The sequence below is a fragment of the Syngnathoides biaculeatus genome, chromosome 7 (assembly GCF_019802595.1).
Source record: "Syngnathoides biaculeatus isolate LvHL_M chromosome 7, ASM1980259v1, whole genome shotgun sequence".
Lineage (NCBI taxonomy): Eukaryota > Metazoa > Chordata > Actinopteri > Syngnathiformes > Syngnathidae > Syngnathoides > Syngnathoides biaculeatus.
In genome coordinates this window covers 31,669,215-31,691,614 of record NC_084646.1, presented here as the reverse complement: position 1 = coordinate 31,691,614, position 22,400 = coordinate 31,669,215, and the positions used below count along the sequence as shown (strand labels likewise).

At 39.5% G+C, this 22,400-nt stretch overlaps 2 protein-coding genes across 4 annotated transcripts in view; one reads left to right on the top strand and one right to left on the bottom strand.

The window, feature by feature from the left end:
- Nucleotides 1-11,514, top strand: part of mylk4b (myosin light chain kinase family, member 4b) — a 58,303-nt gene extending 46,789 nt beyond the window's left edge. For both annotated transcript variants that reach the window (XM_061824034.1, XM_061824033.1), the window contains exons 3-14: nt 662-740; nt 977-1,331; nt 1,413-1,639; nt 3,683-3,788; nt 5,935-6,028; nt 7,696-7,805; nt 7,908-8,049; nt 8,830-8,900; nt 9,006-9,134; nt 9,243-9,474; nt 9,852-9,900; nt 10,001-11,514. In XM_061824034.1, the coding sequence (XP_061680018.1) occupies nt 662-740; nt 977-1,331; nt 1,413-1,639; nt 3,683-3,788; nt 5,935-6,028; nt 7,696-7,805; nt 7,908-8,049; nt 8,830-8,900; nt 9,006-9,134; nt 9,243-9,474; nt 9,852-9,896 (1,590 nt within the window). In that variant the 3' untranslated portion in view covers nt 9,897-9,900; nt 10,001-11,514. The remainder of the gene's footprint in view (nt 1-661; nt 741-976; nt 1,332-1,412; nt 1,640-3,682; nt 3,789-5,934; nt 6,029-7,695; nt 7,806-7,907; nt 8,050-8,829; nt 8,901-9,005; nt 9,135-9,242; nt 9,475-9,851; nt 9,901-10,000) is intronic.
- Nucleotides 1,018-22,400, bottom strand: part of LOC133502991 (uncharacterized) — a 40,128-nt gene continuing 18,745 nt past the window's right edge. Inside the window, exon 3 of one of the 2 annotated variants that reach the window (XM_061824042.1) lies at nt 1,018-1,153. In XM_061824042.1, the coding sequence (XP_061680026.1) occupies nt 1,119-1,153 (35 nt within the window). In that variant the 3' untranslated portion in view covers nt 1,018-1,118. Of the gene's footprint in view, nt 1,154-19,147; nt 20,387-22,400 lie in introns of those variants that run through there. The other variant, XR_009795596.1, reaches the window with a different exon arrangement.

Below are 22,400 nucleotides of genomic sequence, written 5' to 3'. Positions count from 1 at the left end.
TTTTTCTCCGCCAAAGAAAGGGAAATGCAATTATTTGGTTCAGTTGTCTTATATGTTCTTCTAAGGTCATACCTGATCTAGCCTCTTCGGCTCAGACTTGCATCTGCTTTATTTGCTTTGAAGTGACCACGAAAATTACTTAAACCAGCCAATTGACCTACTGTGAGTTGATAATAATGATGATAAAAATACAGCCAAAACTGTGGAGGCCCTAATAATGGGGGATTCATCCTTAAGTGTTCAGTGATATTTTAAAAGTAAATCTAAAAATTCGACTCTCAAATTACATTTTCATGTAGTTTACTATGTATAAAGACAAATTAATGAAAAATATTTTCTGCATACTCTTTGCATTTAAGCAGAAATTTGTGAAAAAAAGGAAACGTTCAAATCAGAATCATTATTTTGCCAAGTATGTGAAAAACATACAAGGAATTTGTCTCTAGTAGTTGGATCCAACATAGTAGAAAAACTGTCAATTGACAGAATACGTTTGAGACATAAAGACATTGCAAGAACAGTCACACAGGAATAAAAGGTTTTCAGTAATCTGACAATGACAGACCATAGGTCTATTGTTCAAATAAAATTTTAACCTGGAACTCTAGATCATCACATTTTATGTCAAAGTCACACATGTTGAATTGTTGTTTTCCAAAAGGGAAACGGTGACAAGGATAAAGGCAAATTGAACCTGAAGAGCCTCAAACCTCAGAAGAAGAGGTCTCTAGAAACTCCAGGTAGGGTTGATTCACTACCAGTATTTGTTAGCTGCAACAATCTATAGTTTATTATAAGTGCTATTGTTGTTGTTATTATAATAATAATTATTATTATCATTATTCTCCAACAGCCATTAAATGAGAAGATTTCACACTTTCCTTAAAATAATCACAAAGTAGCTTCTAAAATAAAAATGAAAAATAGACATCAAACTGCGATAAAATGCATTTCCCTTTATTCTCCCCTACTTAAGACTCACTGACTGGATTGGTGCTGCCAGAGCAGGTAGAAAAACTCATCAAGAAGAATATTCATTGTTCTCATGGAAACAAGGCAGACGACTGGTCAAATGGAACCCATCTTGAGTCATCCACACTGATTCTGAATGGATCAGCTCAGGAGAGCGAGGATGTCTTGGAAGACTCGGGTCCTGAGGAAGAGGTGAAATTAGAGAAAAATTCATCAGATTTAAATTCAGAGAATGATGATGAGGAAGAGGAAGGCAACCAGAAGAATAAATCAGAAGCAGAAATATCATTGAAAACCCTGAGTAATTTTGCAGACATTTCTTCTAAGACTGGCAAGACTTCTGTCATTAAACAAGAGAGGTATTGAGAGATAGTTATTTCTATAATCATCACATCTTCCACAAATAATAAATATTAAATTATTTTGGCCTGCATTTGCAGTTCTGATGAGGTTGGTGATGTGGCCGCCTGCAGCAAACGTCGTGTCACTGAAGAAGACCGAGTGAAGGACGATCTCAAAAAGAGTCGAGTGGAAGGCAATAAAGACAAAAAGACTGATGAAAATGTGTTGGAGACAGACAACCCAAAACAAACCAACTCTGATGTAGTTAACACAGGGAAACATGAGGGAAATAGAGACCAGGCTGATGTGAAGGAATTCTTTATTGGTGAGGCTTGACATATTTATCCTTCAAAGATAACACTGCCAATACTAAGGAACATTATTACATATAAATGGGCACATATCTGATGAGTAAATGGCAGTCACTGTGTACTATTGGCCATACTGTAGTTGTTATATATATACAGTGGAACATATATACAGTGGAGTTCGAACATAACTGGTTCTTGTGAGGTGTTCAAGGTTCGATTTGTTCAATCTCCAAAACGTCGTTCTCACAATCAATACTAAGGGAAACTTAAAGTCTTCAATGAATGCATGTTTTTTGTAATGTGGGAGGAAACCGAAGTGCCTGGACAAAACCCACACAGGCACAGGGAGAACATGCAAACTGCACACAGGTGGGGCCAGGATTTGAACCCATAACAGAAAAACAGGGAGGCAATTGCTCTACAGCTGCGCCACTGTGCCACCTTGAATGTTCCATGACATGATCATTAAAATTCTATTCACCACTGCTGTATGTGGGTGGAATATCTCTACAAATTGCTGCACTTCACCCAACTTAGCGCACACTTCTTTTATGTCAGAACTCTCAACTTCCACCCTTCCTTCATTGTGTTTTCATTTCATCCACCAATGTCTTCAACTGTTCATGTTCCAGGGGCAACACCTCTTCAGTCTTTAACTCAGCTGAATGGCCCTCCACTACATCCTCGATCCTTCATTGTACTTCGAGTCCCATAGTTTTTCCCAAGGACACAATCTTGTCAATTAGATTAATTTCAGTGACAGCAGGGGCTGGAACTCTCTCTTACTGAAAGCCCTCAAAATCATGTCATGGTACACACGAGTCAAACTTTTCTCCATGCTGAATTCAAGGTCAAGTGAGTCACTTGACTCCAAGCGCTGTTAATGAGATTGATCCAATTCAAAATGAAAAAATGATTTTTCCGAAATTCTGTGTGTTAACTGTGTGTCATTGGTCACTTGAAAACACTTATGGAATAGGGCTTTTGTGTCCAGTTTCTTGAAGTTGGAAATGACTTGTTGGTCCATAGGGTGAAGTATCAGGGTGGTACTGGGAGGTAAGAATTTAACTTTGATGAAACTAAATTCAGTTTGGCCAAAATTTTACAGGCCATAAATGTTTTAAACAGTGTGTCATAAAAGAATCATGTACTAAACTCAAAGCACCCGCACTAGTTTCCCCAAGTGTCATTGAATTGCTTCAATTTGGTTGAATTGTTTCAGTTGTAGCCTATATGGGGAAGACTGCAGTCTTGACAACTGTCCAGAAAAAAATCATTGATGCGATGCAAAGGATGGGTAAGCTACAAAAGTTCATAATGTACAAAGTAGTAAGCATGGAGAAAATAGACTGGCTGTTCAGTGAGTGCTGTCTGTGCCTTATCAATGGAAACTCTAGTGGAAGGAGCAAATTGGGCCAATCAGCAAAAGAGATGACCATGTACTTCAGCAGATTATAAAACACAAGATTCAATAATCTAGCAGAGAACCAGAAAGAGTGCAATGTGGTTGAACTCCATCCATCCATCCATCCATCCAGTGAGCCGCTTACCCTCACAAGGTTTGTGGGAGCGCTGGAGCCTATCCCAGCGATCACCGGGCAAGAGGCGGGGGACACCCTCAACTGGTTGGCAGCCATTCGCAGGGCACATCGAAACAAACAACCACTCACACAATCACCTAGGGAAAATTTAGGGTCAATTAATACATGTCTTTGTGAAGTGGGAGGAAACCGGAGTGTCTGGAGAATACCCACACAGGCACGGGGAAAACATGCAAACTCGACACAAGCAGAGCCAGGATTTAAAACACGGTCTTCAGAACTGTGAGGCCAACATTCTAACCAGTTGCGCCACTGTGCCCCCAATTGGAAAAATTTGAGTTTGAAATGTCTACAATTTGATTTTAATAGTCATAATTCCAGTTGCAGATATCTATGTTTTGATTTTGATTAGTCTGAACTTGATTTAGAATATTCAAGAAGGGACATGTTGATATCTTGAACTGGAATTATGACTAGTCAGAATCAATCAGCATGTTTTTTTTTAATCTTTCTTAGACTCCAGTCCTCCACCACCAGCACCTTTTGACCATCGCATAGTGACTCCCAAACATCATCAAATAGCAGCCTACTACTCCATCAACAGAGATGAAGTCTTAGGAGGGTAAGCTATGCTGTACATCATAATGTAATAATAGCCTCAGTTTATTTTTATTTTAGAAAAAAACCCAAAGCACTTCTATTTGTTTTAAACTGAATAAGATATGGACTCCATGTTTTGTGAAGTGCACCTTTTCATTGCCCTCTAACGGACACATTACTGTGTACATGGGGGCAGTTACAAAACAGGCTCAGTGATATAAGAGGCTTCAAACCCTCCCTTTCAAACTGAATATTACCATAGCACAAAAGCAAATTTCTCACATTACTAAGAGAAATGACAATGAGTATACGGTATACTGTACCCCTCGTGAATTTTTTTAAATGATATGGGAATATTGACAGTGTTATTTATTCCCAATAGTTCAGTAAGAAAAAAAAACATTTGATGAGTTAAATATTGTAAAAAAGTAATGATTTTGAAAACTTTCAGTCCAGAACCACTAATGTTTAATGTTTTTAACATGAAATCTTAATGTACATTTGCAATTATTAAAATTACAACTTCAAAATCTGTCTTGGAACATGGAAAAAAATTGTCTTGATCTCTACAACGTTCCCTCTCTACTTCGTGGGTCAGTTTTTGCGCCTTCAATGCTTTGCACTACCCCCCCCCAAAAAAAAAAAACCTTGGAAAAATACAGCCATATTGCCATATTGCAGGAAGACATATTGAAACAAGGCACGTGATTGGTATCGGTGTGACATCAACCAATGAGAACATGTGTGGATCACCCAGCAACTTCCATTCTACCCTTTCCCTTGTCCTTCCTTTCTGCTATTTTCTATGCTGTTGAGACTCCACGCGACAACCTCCCGTGTTCCCAATGCCGCTGAAGCGCTGTACTGATGCGAAAGCTTCCTCCGAAGCACCCAAGAGGAAGAGGAAGATGATAATGATCAGTGAAAAAGTAAAAGGAAGGATGTAGTTAACATCTGTAAAACTGCTTCAATAACTTTTAATAAGGAAGCAAAATGTGTGGTGATACCGCGAAATCAAAGGATTGTTCTGTGTTAGCGTTGTGGATAATGGATTGCAGAAAAACAGCCCGGTGACGATGATGAAGAGGCTGAAGAATTTGCTGATGAACCACAATCTGCAAGGAGTGATTCACCGCCTTGAGGACGAGGCTTTTCAGCAATGGTTGGTTTGAAAAATCTCAAAAGCGTTACGGCCTTAGAAACATGTCCCAGTATTTTGAGGCTTCCTTCGGTGATAACAAAGATGCTAGTTGTTGTGTAGAAGAAGAATTTGCACAAGACATCGAAGACAACATGGTACAAGCTGTCAAGTTTAGCAATTTTGTTGGTCGGGTTATGTCCTTGTACAGGGGAATTTTGAAGCAGAAGGGGAAAACAAAGACACCACCATGTTTCTCACAAAGATAAAAACCTTAGTTACACCATCAGCACCTCCAGCAGAAGATTCTCCGAGTGAAGAATAGTAATTTTGTACGTACTGCAATAAGTGTTATTGTGCAGCATAGTTTAAGTAAATAAAGATTTAATTTGACACTTGAAGTGTTGAAAATGTTTCTCTTAAATATGCAAAGGGTAGGGGGATGGCCAAGGCACTCCCCTGGCCAGTGCTGGCTGTCAGGGCCAAGGCCAAGCCACTGCACTGGGCAGTGCCTTGGCCATGCCCCTGATAGCAAAGTATAAATACCTATTGTACTGTTTGCATATTTTAAACATTTGGGTACCCACATACACACACACAAAAAAAAACTCCTCATCTCAAAGGTAAAAAACTCAGCTATATCACCAGCGCCTCCAGCAGAAGAATTTCTGAGTAATGAATGGTAACCATACAGTCAAATAATACAATAAGTGTTTTATAATATATATTTATATTCAAAATTTATAATACTGTATATATTATATTTATATGGTTTTATAATTAAATATTTAATTATATACCTCTTTTCATATGGTATACTATGGTACAAATAAGTACAAATTGCATATTTTAAACATTCTGGTCCCCACATAAACATACATGCCCCCCCCCCATATTTTGCTTTTTTTCACATTTCGTGGGTGATTCTGCTCCCAATTAACTGCGAACAATGGTGGATTACCGTACAGTGTTTACCAAAGATCCTTTAATTCAAGGTCTCCATATAAAATGATATGCTTTCTTTCACCAGGGGGCGTTTTGGTCAGGTTCACAAGTGCATTGAAAACTCATCGGGCCTAACATTGGCTGCTAAGATCATCAAGGCCAAAAGTCAGAAGGAAAAGGTACAGTACACAGATCATAAATATTGGTGGATTAACGTTAATGTAAATTAAGAATTGTTTTGGTTAAAAAAAAAAAAAGTCACAGTTCTGAGGTCCAGGGTTCAAATTCTGGCCCTGACTATGTGGAGTTACCATGTTCTCCCCGTATCTACGTGGGTTTTCTCTGGGCAGTCCAGTTTCCTCCCACATCCCAAAAACATTGGAGACTCTAAATTGCCCCTTGATTTGATTGTGATTGTGAATACGGTCTGTCTCCATGTGCCCTGCAATTGGCTGGCAACCACATCAGGCTGAACCCCGGCTCCTGCCTTAAAATTGCTGGGATAGGCTCCAGAACTCCTGCAACCCTTGTGAGGATAAGATGCTCAGAAAATGGATGGATGAGTAGATTTGGCTATTTTTCTTTGAGATGCCGCCACAGAAGAGTACTGTACTCTGTACTGTAATAATATCTTAAATCCAAATTAAGCACAGGAAGGTGGTACACACGTCTCGGACCTGGGTGATCAGTACAATGTTTCGAAAATAAAAATAGAATTGGATCTACAGAACATGGGGAAGTGAGCTGTGTTTAATACAAAGGACCCTTTTGTTTTTGTCATGTCTTGACCTTCACTATTCTTGCATTTCTGTTTGTCAGTACATTGTGGCTAACTCGACAATAAATTGAAAATAATGAAAAGGAAAAAGATCACAGAAAATAAAATGAATACTGCAGAGACCATTATGTGTACAATATACAATAGAGTACAAAACAACGTCCACCCTTCCTCCTCTCAATAAATCGTTAGTGTAGATTTGAACTTGTTATATCTTCCTGTCTGCACTGTTAATAAAGGTTTTTATAATGGCGACAGTTTGCTTCTGGAACCGATTATTTCATTATTTTAACTGATTCCTTTGGGAAAATGTTTTAAAATTAGAGCTCATTGGAAGTCAATAAGTGTAACCAAAGAGATTATATCCAATTATCCGGCTTCCACTATAAAGTAATTATAATGCCTAATTACTTCAAATTGAGGCAAGTTCAACAACAATTTAATTTATATATTGCAGACTGGGAATATACCACTCATGAGCATGACAAAAATCCAAACAGAGCCAAGAAGATACAATAAATATTTCCCATATTTTTGAATAGAGGTTACAAGTGATGTCAAAATTTGGACGAGTAGATGACTTAATTGAAAGTGACACAGAGAAATATATCCCAATTTTCTAGCATTTTTAAAATGTAATTTTATACTCTATGTTAAACAACTCAAAACAATGTAAAACATCCTTGTTAAGAAATACCAAAGCTTTGGAGCTTTTAGAATTGTGTTCTTATTTAGCAAATCTAAATATGATTGAAGGAGTTGCTGATGGTGTAGTGGTACACACACTTGACTTTGGTGCGGGCAGCGTAGGATTGGATTCCTGCTCAGTGATGGTGTTTATCTGTTCTGTGGCTGACTGGTGACCAATTCTGGGTGTACTCCTCTTTTTGGGATAGACTGCAGCTCTCCCTTGACCCTTATTTGGATAATGGATGGATGGATAAATATGATTGAACTGCCAAAATTGCTTCCTGAGTGTCTCGGAGTGCTCCGTGTTCCTTTCTGAATTGACTATTCATGTGTGTTTATATAGCTGTACTGACTCTAATGCTATTTTCGGACACTCAGGATGTGGTGAGGAATGAAATCCAGGTAATGAACCAGCTCAACCACTGCAACCTCATCCAGCTGTATGCAGCCTTTGAGTCCCGTCATGACATCATCCTTGTCATGGAGTAGTAAGTCTGAGGCCACATGAAGTCTGTGGAATATTAATCATGTGTTTTTACAAATGTGATAGGATTAATGTCAAAGTGCTTGTTCTTCTCTCTGTCCCTTAGTGTTGAAGGGGGTGAGCTGTTTGACCGCATCATTGACGAGAACTGCAACCTGACTGAGTTTGACACAGTCCTGTTTATACACCAAATTTGTGAGGGACTGCAGTATATGCACAGAATGTACATACTACATCTTGACCTCAAGGTAACCATTTTAAATCATTTCATCCTTTGTAGCTGCTCACTTGAAAAATATTTGTGTTGATTCTTTCACAATAAACCCATCCTACTATGCCTTTACAGCCCTTCCTTTGTGCCAGGGATAAAATGGTGTAGGGTTTACTAGTTTAAATTTGCATTACTACTGTATTTACCATAACCTTCACTTACAAAAAAATGGGGAGAGAACAAAAGGCAAAGAGCAACAGAAGACGAACAGTATGAGATCACACCTCAGACGATGAAAAAAAATGTTCACGTAGATGCACAGGTTAATGTGCTATGAGACAGAGCAGAATGCAACTCAAATGAGAGCAATTTCACCTTCAAAAATTACTGGAGCAATTTCATCACATAAAATCTTTTGAATCTTCTCTCTGATTACCACCTAAAATCAGAGCAAAACCAAATTAAAAGGGAACAAAGTGGTTGTGCGATTTTTTTTCTTTCTTTTTAATATAACAGAGTTGGCACAAACATGCGTGGAACCAAATTAAATTCAGCTTAGGGCCTCATTGTATTTTGGACCAGCACCACACAAAATTATACCACTACTCAAAAGGTTGCTGTTAATTAAATGTGTATATCACTGATACATATCTTCTTGATAATTTTAAGTAGGTACATTTTGGAGGTTGTGCAGAATTAGGATTCAGGACTGAGGAAGGGTAGTCATTGTTCCTTATCCATTTTTTCAGGAACTTATTGTCTAAATCATGATGACTATGTTTCATATTTTCTCTCCTTTTTTATATTTTTTTTTCAGCCAGAAAACATTCTTTGTGTCAGCAGAGAAACAAACAAGATAAAGATTATTGATTTTGGTTTAGCGCGGAGGTAAACACTCTTTAAAATGATTCGTCATCCCTCCACCCCCAAACACACACAAACACACACCCACACAAGATTTATCAGTGGTATTACAAACAATGTCTTAAACAGGTACAAACCTCGAGAAAAGCTGAAGGTCAACTTCGGAACGCCTGAATTTCTGGCCCCTGAAGTTATCAACTATGAGTTTGTTTCATTCCCTACAGATATGTGGAGTCTTGGGGTCATCACTTATATGCTGTGAGTTTTCACTGTCTAATTTTCTAAACAGGGGTTCTTCTTCAAAACTGTTTGACACCGGCCTACTTAATTGAGTATGACTTTCTTTTCTCACCTGCCTCTGTTCAGACTGAGTGGATTATCTCCTTTCCTTGGGGATGATGATAATGAAACTCTAAATAACATTCTGACCTGTCAGTGGAACTTTGAAGAAGAGGAGTTTATAGATGTTTCTGAAGAGGCCAAAGACTTCATCACACGTTTGCTGGTAAAAAGCAAAAACTGGAGAATGAGTGCAACAGAGTCTCTCAGACACCCCTGGCTGTCTGAACAAAGTCTGCACTACAAGTTACATGTCAAGGTAAGAGTCTATTGAAACTATGATTGAGTTGAATACAAGACCACAGAAAGCATAATGTCGACATGATGGGCAGGCTCATTAGATTGCCCAATGCTTATACTGTATAAAATTTCTACTGGAAAAATCTTACAGAGGCTGTTTGCTCACTTTGGTTTGTGGGATGCCAAACACCCGTATGATGTAAAAATATTTGATAAAGTGATCAGAACTCAACAAAATCTTGGCCCATTGACATTTGAGTGGTAGAATTGTCACTAGGTGGCAACGAATACTTGTCTCCTGGTTGCGAGGAACCAACACACTCATACTGCAGTCCATAACATCAGTTCAATTGTATTTTCCAGTATGCTAATTCGGTGGATCCTCTATGATTGCAGAAAAACAAATGTCACGCCACACGACCAACCTCTCCGGAGTGCTAGAGAGGTGAGATCATTTCTTGGTAGATGACTGAACATTTCTTTTGTTTATATTTTTTTTAAATGAACCTCGTCATTATCAACCAAGATCTCTGTTTCCTTTTTAGAAACCCTGGAAGACCACCAGCATGCCTTTTGTAGGGCTCTCATGCCCAACACTGGACCAATGCTGCTGTGCTCGTATGGCTTCAGAATATATACTCTCTACTTAGTATCACCACATTAGCTTGGAGCAGCTGCTTTTACAGTACCACTGATCACTAGTAGAGTTTAATGAGGCCAGAACAAGAAGCAGGAGAGTTTTATCATTATAGTTGTAATACAAATTGTTGACTTCCCTGGAGAATATAATAGCTCAGACTTAATTTTTAACATCACTGGTGTGTGGTGACACGCCTCTGCAGATCCTGTATTGTGATGTGGAATTCATGATTTAAGTAATAAAACTGATGAAGACATATGATGAACGGGTCAATGTATTAGATATTTTCAAATGAGAACTACAGAATCTGCCACATTAAAACAGAAAAATGTTTTACTGCTTTCTTGCATGCGTGGCACTGTTTGGTTTATTTTTCCAACGTTCAGCAAACAATTTATTGAATGCTGTTACTGAAATCGAATCCTATGGTTAGTAGACTTCATGTTACTTTTTATTTTTATGAACAAGTCTTGTGAAAATGTGTCTCTTTTTGAGAAACAAAAAAATGTGTAATTTTGTATATGACATTTCTATTGCACAAAAATCTAAATATGTCAATTATTAGTTAGCTCCTGAAACATCATCCTGAGCACATGTTTTTGCATTGTTTTTTCTTTCTTCCTGTTAGCGTTAAATGCTGATGGCTGCTCCTTGCTTTTGCAGCCTGGAGTAGGTAGCCTTCTCACCTTCCATGAAGGCATAGCAAATATAATTTACGCCAGGGGTGTTAAACTCATTTTAATCCCATTGTACTTGAAGTGCAGGATTTCTGTCATTTCTGCACATTTAATGAAAGTTCAGTAAAATTGTTAGCCAACAATAGAGCAGCAATTGGAGTCTATTAATTTGTGCAGTGCTGTCACAGTCTTGTTAAGATTATTTGTAGGAAGTCATTGAACGACTCACATTCTTGTTATTATTAGAAATAGTGGCTCATATAAGGATGTTTCTTATTGAGGTGTACATCACAACTCTTTTTGTCATATGCTCCCTCTTACTTTTTTTGTGTATGGTTAGTTTGTTCAGATTCTTGACTATTGCATCTTTATGTGAGGGAATGTTTGTCACAATTATTAGGAGTTCCATTCTGAACTGAAAAGCTTTGTAGTTTTGAATAATAGTGGATTATTTCATGATATGAAACATATTTTGTGTAAGGATACAGTATTACTAAATGTAAAAAATATCTATATATAAATAAAAAACAGAAAAAGTACACTGAAGTGTAGTTTTGTTGACTGATACAAAAATATAGATTCAAACAAAATCTGCAGGAAAGATAGCAATGCGCACTGGCTATTCATTCTTGATGATGAATAAGAAGATAGAACAATTTAGTTTTTTTTATGTAGCACCAAAGCACAACAGAAGTTGTGAAAAGTCTTCAATATTAAAAAAGTTAAAAAAACAAAGCATACAAAAGATGACCCACACCAAGAAAGATGAAAGTAAAGTACACATTATGGAGTGACTCTGACCCAGTTCCCACAACGTCCCTCCCACCACCAACAACTTGATAAACAACATTCTTTCCTGCGGCCCTGCTGTGCAAGACGGCCATGACAATATGCCTTAACTTAATTAGCACCTTCCCGTCATATCTGGATTGCAGTCTTCTAAAGATAAAGAATCATTCTTTTGAAGGTAGTGACCAAAATGTTGGGGAATCCTCTCTCCAAGAAGACCAAGCTGGGACAGAACGCAAATACAGCAATTGGACAGGGAGTCCTCAGGTTACGAACGAGTTCTGTTCCTCTGGTAGTAATGTAACTCGAATTTTGTTGTATGTCGGATTTTACATCAAAATACTTCGTATAAAAAACAAATACATTGAAATAAATAAGATGCTGTACTTATCATGACTGCTGAGAGGTGGATGGAGAAAAAGAAGGGGAGGCTGTGTTTAGCTATTGCAAAGGAATCTGGTCCTCAACCCATAATGTAAGTAGCCTCTCCATCTTGACAAGTATCAAAGAACGTTGTTTTGTGGTCACTGTATTCGACTTACGAACGGAACCCTTCACCTCGGCTAAAACACGGGCTTTGTCTTTAATAATTGTGACCACAGTCGACTGACTGAAGCCTAACTCTGTACTGATGTTCTTGAGCTTCATTTCCATGATGATTGATTTTCTTTTGGCTGCAGAAGTATTGCTAAAAGACAGCTTTCTTCTTTGGGGTCGTAATGTCTATAAAAGGAGGGCGAAAATGCAATACTCCCGGTGCGCAAACATGGACAAGCACTATGCACATTGGACAAAATGGGGAATGGGGGACGGGCGTTGCAAAGTCAAAACATTTTAAATTGAGACCATTTTAATCTGAGGAGTACCTATATTTTCTTAATATTAAAACATGCACACAAGGTGTCACCTAACACCGAATAGAAACAATTGTGAGGACACAATTACCACCCACTGCTGTTTGAGAGTGACTGCAAGGTTGACTGAATCGTTTTGTTGAACTGAAGGTAAAATGTCTGTTGTGATAGTTCATGACCTCTGCAGAAATATTCTACAGTGAATAAAATAAGTATTTGAACACCTTGCTATATTGAAAGTTCTCCCACTTAGAAAACATGGAGGGGTCTGAAATTTTCATCGTAGGTGCATGTCCACCGTGAGAGAGATAATCTAAAAAGAAAAATCCAGAAATCACAATGTATGATTTATTCACGATTTATTGTGCGAGACAGCTTCAAATAAGTATTTGAACACCTGTCTATCAGCGAGAATTCCGACGCTCAAAGACCTGTTCATCTGCCTTTAAAAGTCCACTTCCCCTCCATGTATTATCCTGAATCAGATGCACCTCTGTGAGGTCATGAGCTGCATAAAGACACCTGTCCACCCCATACAATCAGTAAGATTCAAACTTGTAACATGGCCAAGACAAAAGAGCTGTCCAAAGAAACCAGAGACAAAATTGTACTACTCCACACGGCTGGAAAGCGCTACGGAGAAATTGTCAAGCAGCATAGTGAAGAAAGGTCCACTGATGGAGCAAGTATTAGAAAATGGAAGAAGCTTAACATGACGATCAATCTCAATCGGAGTGGAGCCCCATGCAAGATATCACTTCTTGGGTCTCAATGATCCTTAGAAAGGTGAGGAATCAGTCCAGGACTGCACGACAGGAGTTGGTAAATAACCCAAAAAAAAAAAGGGAACACCATTTCCAAGGTGACTTTTGATTATACATGAAGACGTCATGCTTTGAATTCATGCATGGCACAGAAGTTTCCCGTGTTAGTCTGCCTTCAAAAGTCCAGCTCCACGACATGTATTATCCTGAATCAGATGCACCTGACTGTGGTCGTTAGCTGCATAAAGACACCTGTCCACCCCATACAATCAGTTAGACTCAAACTTGTATTATGGCCAAGACCAAAGAGCTGTCCAAAGTCACCAGAAGAAGCTAAACACGACGGTCAGTTTCAATCGGTGTGGAGCCCCATGCAAGATATCATCTCGTGGGGTCTCAATGATCTTTAGAAAGGTGAGGAATCAGTACAATACACTAAGACGTCATGGTTTGAAATCATGCATGGCCCGTAAGGTTCCCCTGCTGAAACCATCACATGTGAAGGCCCGTCTTAAATTTGCCAATGATTATTTGGATGATACAGAGGAGTCATGGTAGAACGTTTTGTGGTCAGATGAGACCAAAATTGAAGTTTTTGGTCATAATTCCAATAACTGTGTTTGGAGGAAGACGAATGATGAGTTCCATCCCAAGAACACCGTCCGACTGTGAAGCATGGGGGTGGTAGCATCATGCTTTGGGTATTTTTTTTTTCTGCACATGGGACAGGATGACTGCACTGTATTAAGGAGAGAATGGCCACGGCTATGTACTGTGAGATTTTGGGGAACAACCTCTTTCCCTCAGTCAGAGCATTGAAGATGTGTCGTGGCTGGGTCTTTCAACATGACAATGAGCCAAAGCACACAGTCAGGAAAACCAAGGAGTGGCTCTGTAAGAAGCACATCAAGGTTCTGGCATGGCCGAGCCAGTCTCCAGACCGAAACCCAATAAAAAATCTTTGGCGGGAGCTGAAACTACGTGTTTCTCAGTGACAGCCTAGAAACCTGTCTGATCTAGAGAAGATCTGTGTGGAGGAGGAGGGGAAAATCCCTCCTGCAGTGTGTGCAAACCTGGTGAACAACTACAGGAAATGTTTGACGTCTGTAATTGCAAACAAAGGCTACTGTACCAAATATTAAGATTGGTTTTCTCAGGTGTTCAAATACTTATTTGCAGCTGTATGACACAAATAAATTGTTAAAAAAAATCATACATAGTGATTTCAGGATTTTTCTTATCTTATCTGTCTCACAGTGAACATGCACCGACGATGAAAATTTCAGATGCCTCCATGATTTCTAAGTGGGAGATCTTGCAATATAGTCTAATAATTCTTCTTCAGATAATAAGGTTGATCACCTTAGTGACAGTGAAAGGGATGACGAACCTGGGAGCCAGCTTCCAAGACTCCATCTGTAGCAGGAGGCCTCTGGCCGACAGCCAGACGCACTGTCCTACTTTATAGTTTGGTGCCCTCAACCTCCTGCAGTTCGCCGCGGCCTTATAGGTGCACCCCATAAGTAGGAGCATTCTTCCCAGGTCCACATACAGCGCCTTACCACGGCCAACGCTGTCGGCACCAGTTAAACTGGAGACTACAGACGGGAAGAAAGAGTGACCATGCACCACTTGGAAGGGTGACATATCTGTGGATGCCGAGGGAAGGGAAGTGAGTATTCCACCCAGTTGAGCTGCCAACTCCATGAGGTGGGGTCGCGAGAGGCCAGGCAAGGGAGACCGGTTTCCATGTCCTGATTGACCCGTTGACATATTCGCGGACATTGTTTTTGTTGTTTGGCCACGAAAAGCGCTATTCCACCACTGACCGCGACTTGGCCATGCCCAAGGGACACAAAGTGTAATTTGTATGGTCCCAGTCAATTACCTTCCCCCTCAGAGGGGGCACGATATATAGCCTGTCGGCGGGGCAACTTGGTGGGCTGGGGGAGTCTTTAAGGGATTCTTTCACTTGGACCTCAATCTCCCAAGTTAAGGTTGAGACAAAGCAGGTGTCAGGAAGAATCGGGGAGTGATCGGGCTCAGCTTTCTCCCCCTCGTATATGTGCGACAATGGCTTCCCATTCTTGGTCCCTGGCCGGTAGGACATAATGAAGCAGAACAGATTAATAGCACAGTCATATGGCCGGTGAGGCGGGTGGGACTTGGCCTTTGCTTCAGAGAACACCTCCTTCAGATCAGAGTAGCAGCGAGGCACCAGGTTTAAGTCCGGCTCCTGCTGCGAGTCCCGCGGGGGTTCCGAAGAGATCTGTGAGCCCCACTTCTCAGAGGATGGGAAGCACATGCCGCAACAATTTCGAACCCCATGACATGATTTGTCCGGATGGTCAATCAATGAGAGGGTTATGCTCCTTGAGCCAGGGGCTCCCCAGGATGATGTCACTGCTCTGTGAATCAAAAACGTGAAAACTCAAGCGTTCAGTTTGTGCATCTGGGAACCTCATGTATAAATTCTGGGTGCAGTGAGTTATCCGGCACAAAAACTAGCCATTGACTGCATAGGTGTGTCGCAGATGCTGTGTTCTAAAGGTCTCTAGGCCCAATAAGTCAATCATTCGCGGGTTCAAGAGATTGGCGTCAGACCTGGAGTCAATGAACGCCGTAGCCGTGTATATATGCGCTTAATGTCACCTGAAGCATAGGCCGCGTCGGACCGCCCGCGGTGTAGTTCAAACTCACAGTCGTGGATTCCTTGAGTGCGAATGAAAATAGACAAGGAAACACGGGGTGGCCCAGCCGTCCGCAGTAAAGCAAAGCAAAGCAAAGCAAATATATTTGCATAGCGGATTTCATACACAAGATATCTCAATGTGCTTTACATGATTAAAAGCATTAGAAAAAAAAGAGATAAAACATTTAAAACGGGATAAAAACAATAAAAATGACAAACAAAATGTAAACAAAAAAGACAAAACTGCATCAAAAAGTGGACATATTCTAAAAAGCATAAGAAAAAAGAAGAGTTTTTAACCTGGATTTAAAAACATTCACACTTGGGGCTGACCTCACCTGTGTTGGCAACTTATTCCATTTGTGTGCAGCATAATCGCTCAATGCTGCTTCACCATGTTTACTTTGGACTCTGCGCTCCACTGTTTGACCCGAGTCAGTCAATCTCAGAGCTCTCCTGGTTCTGTATTTCGTAAGCATTTCTTTCATGTATTCAGGACCTAAATTATTTAGTGATTTGTAGTCCAGTAGCAGAACTGTAAAATCTATTCTAAAGCTGACTGGAAGCCAGTGCAAGGACTTTATGATTGGCATTATATACTCTGACCACTTTGTTTTGGTCAGAACATGAGCTGCAGCATTTTGAATGAGCTGCAGCTGTTTAATACTCTTTTTGGGGAGTCCAGTCAGAAGACCATTACAATAGTCAAGTCTACTTGAGATAAAAGCATGGATGAGCTTTTCCTGGTCTGCTTGACACATACAAGCCTTCCCTCTTGATCTGTTCTTCAGATGGTGCAAGGCAGTTTTTGTGATTGATTTGATATGATTGTTGAAAATCAGGTCGGAATAAATCAGAACACCAATGTTTCGGACTTTGTCTTTGGTTTTTAAAGGTAGAGAGTCCAGGTGTTTACTAACAGCAATTCTGTTTTCTTTATTGCTAAAAACAATTGTCTCAGTTTTTTTGTGATGTAGTTGAAGAAGATTTTGGCTCATCCAGTTATTTATCTGATTTAGACAGAGGCACAATACCTCAATTGAACTGTGGTCATCTGGAGACACTCGTAAATATAACCGTGTCATCTGCATCAGTCGTAACAGCGACTCTCTTTCCGGCATCGTTGTCGTACCTCTGGAAGCCTGCTATAACCCCATTAACTTGCATGGGTTCCATCCCAGTGAGATGAGGGGGTCTTTGATCACCAAACACCAGACAGTGATGCAGAAGACAACATAAAGACTGACGATCTCAAGAGGATGGTGAAGACATCGCAAAGACTCACATAGACTATTTTTGTCACGATTGCTTTGCTTGTCACATTTTCTTTGTTGTGATGTGGACCACGCTAAGGAATAAAAAAGTGGTGACATGGGGATGTGATTAGAACGGGTTGGCGTTTGTGAAAGAGACACATCCCACAGTCTCCTCGCAAGCCAGAAGTTCCTCTTGTCTCCCTTCCTTGAGAATTGTACTTTAAATGTCGGAGGCTGCTTAAACCTGACATTAAATTTGTCCTTCGAGCTGGATTTCAAGATGATAAATGACAGGGAGACATTAAAGCGTGTAAGGCGATATGAACAAGCCTTGTCGATACTAGCCAATGTCAAGCAGTTTGAGCGTCAAAACACCCTGAGGGTGGCGGAGCCCTGTCGCGCAGTTAAATTCCATGAGTAAATAGCTTTTGCTCCTAAAATTCCCAAAACACCCTGAGGGTGGCGGAGCCCTGTCACACACTTAAATTCCGTTTGTAAATAGCTTTGCCCCCAAAATTCCCAAACACCCCAAGGGTGGTGGAGCCCTGTCGCGCATTTAAATTCCGTGTGTAAATAGTTTGGCAATAAATTCCATAAACACCCCTTATCCCGTGTGTGCAAAAGAAAATTGTGTGAAAGAGGTATAGCCTCAGTTGTAAATTAACACGCCAATTTGGAAAATAAATGCAACAATTTTCCAGTTCTAAGGGTTATAGAACAAATCCACTTAGAACTCTAGAACAAAGCCAGATCGAACTCTATAGGAGTTGTTGAGTGGTTCAAATTGACTGAAATGGGGGGAAATATTGTAAGTAAAAATTTAGGGACACACTGCAGTGTAAAGATTGGGAATATGTCGGAAAAATTAAATCCAACACAAAGCTAATATTTAAATAAATAGATATCCAACACAATTTCACTAGTCAGTTAAAAAGCCAGAAAATAGCGACCTTGCAAGAGTATAAGAGTGAAATAAGTAATAATAATTATTTATAAAGAGATATAGAGAATATTTGATGAAAATAGCATGAGATAGAGAGAAGAAGGTTGACAGAAAGAAAATTAAAAAATATTTCATAGAAGAGATGATGACGAGACAGGACTGACATCAGGACAACAAAGGAAAGTTGAAAATTAAGAACAGAGAGGTTACTGCACGCTCCTCTCTACCCCCAACTGCCTTTTTCACAATATGGCATGACGTCATAACCAACTGAGACAGAATGGACTTGGACAAAACGTTTAAGGGGAGTGTGCCGACTGCACCTCAGGACATACAAAATAAGACTACCTTGCGTGGCTGACCCTAACTCTTTAATTCCCTCAGACCAGATGCAATATTATTCACCATAATAGAGATAAGTAATGCATTTTTCTCAACCCCAGTAGGTAAAGAATGCCAAATTTGGTTTGCATTTACATTTGGAGTCAAAATTTCAACTCCAGGTTTATTTAAATGATGTACCGATAGCTTCCCCTGATAAGGAAATGTGAAAGACAGTGGCTCTTTTGAAGCGTATGGCTGAGGACAGGAACAAAGCAAAAAGAAACTCCAAATTTGCCAATAACAGGTTAAACATTTTACAAATTCTCAAGCCACAAACAAATTCACAATTTGTCATTTTTGGGTCTGACAAATTAATGCTGAATTTGGGTACCAAATTAGTCAAATTAACAGCTCCATTTCACAAAATGATGCAATAAGGAAGACTTTAAAATGACATCATTGTTGAAATGGAGGGACAAAGCGAAAAAAAGTATTTTGCAACATAAATCAATCATTCGTGACAAGCACGGTCTTGATTTTGCCAAATTGTGTAAGATTATGACTTTTAAAGATCACTCCGTGACTTCAGAGAAATAAGTGCATTAACTGTTTTGTTCCACCTTCTGCTAAACATGACATTTCTATCCAAATAGAAAGATGTACAACCCTTAATCCAGCAAATGTTGCCATTTCCGGGAGATGGAACAAAACATGATTGTCAATAATTTGGGATTTTTTTTTTTTAATAAATAAAGCAGATGTGTCCTGAAAGACCAGGCATTATCAATAGGGAATGCTGTGTTCATATTTGCGAAAACCGAATCAGTATATGCTGTAGCCTTTTCCACAAAAATAGTAGAACTAAGACTAACTGAGGCACGTCAACTAATAAAGGAAAAACTTACCGATTTATAGACAACCAATATGCATTTGCAACTGTTCATATTTTTGAGCAATACTCAAAAAATAAAGAAAAAAAAACGCAGATAATTTCATCCACAGGCAATGTATGCAAAATTGTTAATTCAATTACGAAATGAATCACAACTGCAAAAAACTGTAGCTGTATACAAATGTGTCACACAGACGTCAGACAAAAATATGATTTCATTGGGAAATGCTTTGCTGATAAAATAAAGGAAGCTGCATTGGGAAAAAACAAAAAAACAAAACTCAAATTATGATGTTGATACAATTACAAATCTAGAAATGAATACATTACGGGAAATTCAGCAAAAGAGTCCAAAAATGGAACAGAGTGGGGGGAAAAAATGAGGCAATACTCAAAAACATCTATGTATGACCAAACAGTAAACCAAATTACCAAATTAACTTCTCTAAATTGAGCCATGAGCTAACACAGGTCTCAACAGTAGGGATAATGGGTGGACAGGTAACATTAACATTATTCTCACAAAAATAAATAAATAAAATAAAAAATTTAAACATTCTCCAAATTGTCCACATGAACTTTATTGAATTAAACCAAAGTGAGATTGATTAATCAAAATGTATGTTTATTACACATTTGCTGCAATGAAGAGAATGCTTCTGCTCGCAAAAAACGCTTTGCTCAGCATATCTGTAGTTATCGTAGATATTTGTTAGTTTACATATCGTAACTTTCCAACAACACGCAGATACATAGTCACACAAACACATTTTTGTTCGCCCCCACCTTTTAGATTTGTCACCATTGGTAGAGACCTAAATCTAATAAAAAGAGAGGTTTCAACAAGACTGCTTTAGAAGATTCAAGAATTGTATCTGACTCTTCTTCGTTATTTTTGAACTCAAACAACAGAAAACAGGCCTTCTCTCCTTAGTACTTGGTATTTAATGTCAAATTGAATTTACCTGACACAATATGAAAAAAGTATTGCTTGGTCATAATAGATGCATTCTCAAAATGGATAGAACTCTTTCCAACAGTGCATCCTGGTGTATCGACATCAGCGGGACAGCACATTGGTGGAACCAGGGGACGGGATCCTGGTGAGAAGCATAAAGAAGCACTGGTATTTGCCCAAGTGGGAATGTCCATTTCAGGTTTTGTTGAACACTCACAGCTGTAAAACTTGGATTCATTTGGCACATTCCAGGAAGGTAATTTCAGTCTAGGATCCGATTTTGGAAGGAGAGCTAAATCTGGTTAACAACCTGGGTGGAGATTTATATTATCTCAAAATAGTTGACGGGCAGTGAAGAAATTTAAAGACACCGAACCAATAGGGATACCTCGATGAAATACCAACCCTAAAGTGGTTAGGTCCCGAAATGGGAGGCTGTGGAGTGGTCGTAACCTTAACCCATTCTTTCTGCTTTTGAGATATTTCTGGGTTGTCATAATGTTGTCATGCCATGCACGAAAAATCTACGGCAATCCAAAACCTAAATGAGCCACAATTGGGTTCTCAGCGTGCGATGATGATCCAAATTTTAATTTTGAATAATCCCATGGTCAAGTCCAACAGATAGGGGAACAAGGAGTGGTGTTTAGTCAAATTAAGTGGTATCTTCTTTTCCTTTCGGCTTGTCCCGTTAGGGGTCGCCACAGCGTGTCATCTTTTGCCATCTTAGCCTATCTCCTGCATCTTCCTCTCTAACCCCAACTGCCCTCATGTCTTCCCTCACCACATCCATAAACCTTCTCTTTGGTCTTCCTCTCGCTCTTTTGCCTGGGAGCTCCATCCTCAGCATCCTTCTACCAATATACTCACTCTCTCGCCTCTGAACATGTCCAAACCATCGAAGTCTGCTCTCTCGAATCTTGTCTCCAAAACATCCAGCTTTGGCTGTCCCTCTAATGAGCTCATTTCTAATCCTATCCAACCTGGTCACTCCGAGCGAGAACCTCAACATCTTCATTTCTGCCACCTCCAGTTCTGCTTCCTGTTGTTTCTTCAGTGCCACTGTCTCTAATCCGTACATCATGGCCGGCCTCACCACTGTTTTGTAAACTTTGCCCTTCATCCTAGCAGACACTCTTCTGTCACATAACACACCAGACACCTTTCGCCAGCTGTTCCAACCTGCTTGGACCCGTTTCTTCACTTCCTGACCACACTCTCCATTGCTCTGTATTGTTGACCCCAAGTATTAGAAGTCGTCCACCCTCGCTATCTCTTCTCCCTGTAGCCTCACTCTTCCCCCTCTACTTTTCTCATTCACGCACATATATTTTATCGTCAAATTAAGTGGTATATCATGAATAATTTGATGCACACGAGTTGGGACACTTTGGTGACTGATAAAAATAATTAAGGAGCAAATCCATGTTGGGGCTGTTTCCTCTGAGTCTACATCTCCGGTAATCCACAATTCACTTTGAGGCTTTGCGAAAAGTACAGCGGCAACAGCAAGCACCCTTTCTCCTAGAGCAACATTGGAAAAGGTAAGGGTTATCCAAAAGCTAAAGGTTGATGAGTGGTTTCATGTAACAACAGTCATTTTGGGACAGAATAATAATTGTCTTCTTATGGTGGAACAAGCAGCAACAGCTTTATCAAAACATTGCGTTGTTTGCATGGGTCCCAGACCACTTTTACAGATTATACCAGTGCTATTATCAGATAATTGCATCTTGGAAGTATTGAGTAAAACAGTACCTGATCATGAATGCAAAAATTGGGACCCTGTATATCCATTGACTTTTTTTTGAAAAATTTAAACCACTGTTTTCTGATTCTCACCGAGTATTTTACTTGTGTCCTTTTGCCAGGAAGCGGAAGAAAATTGGGGAATTTATTAGCAATGATGTGTAAAATAATTTTGGTGATTGAGAATTCATTGAAGCCATTGTCACATAGAGACATCTGGTAGTGGTGTGGCGATAATAGGCCTTTTAATAAATTGCCCAAGAATGTAATATAATCGTACTTTCTTCATCCTATGTCTGTTAGTGAATCAACTTCTAATGTAGAGGCAATTTCATTTGAACAATGGCGTAGAAGAGAGCAGCTGAAAGGCAAGGATAAAACAATCCAACATCGATCTGCGCATTGGT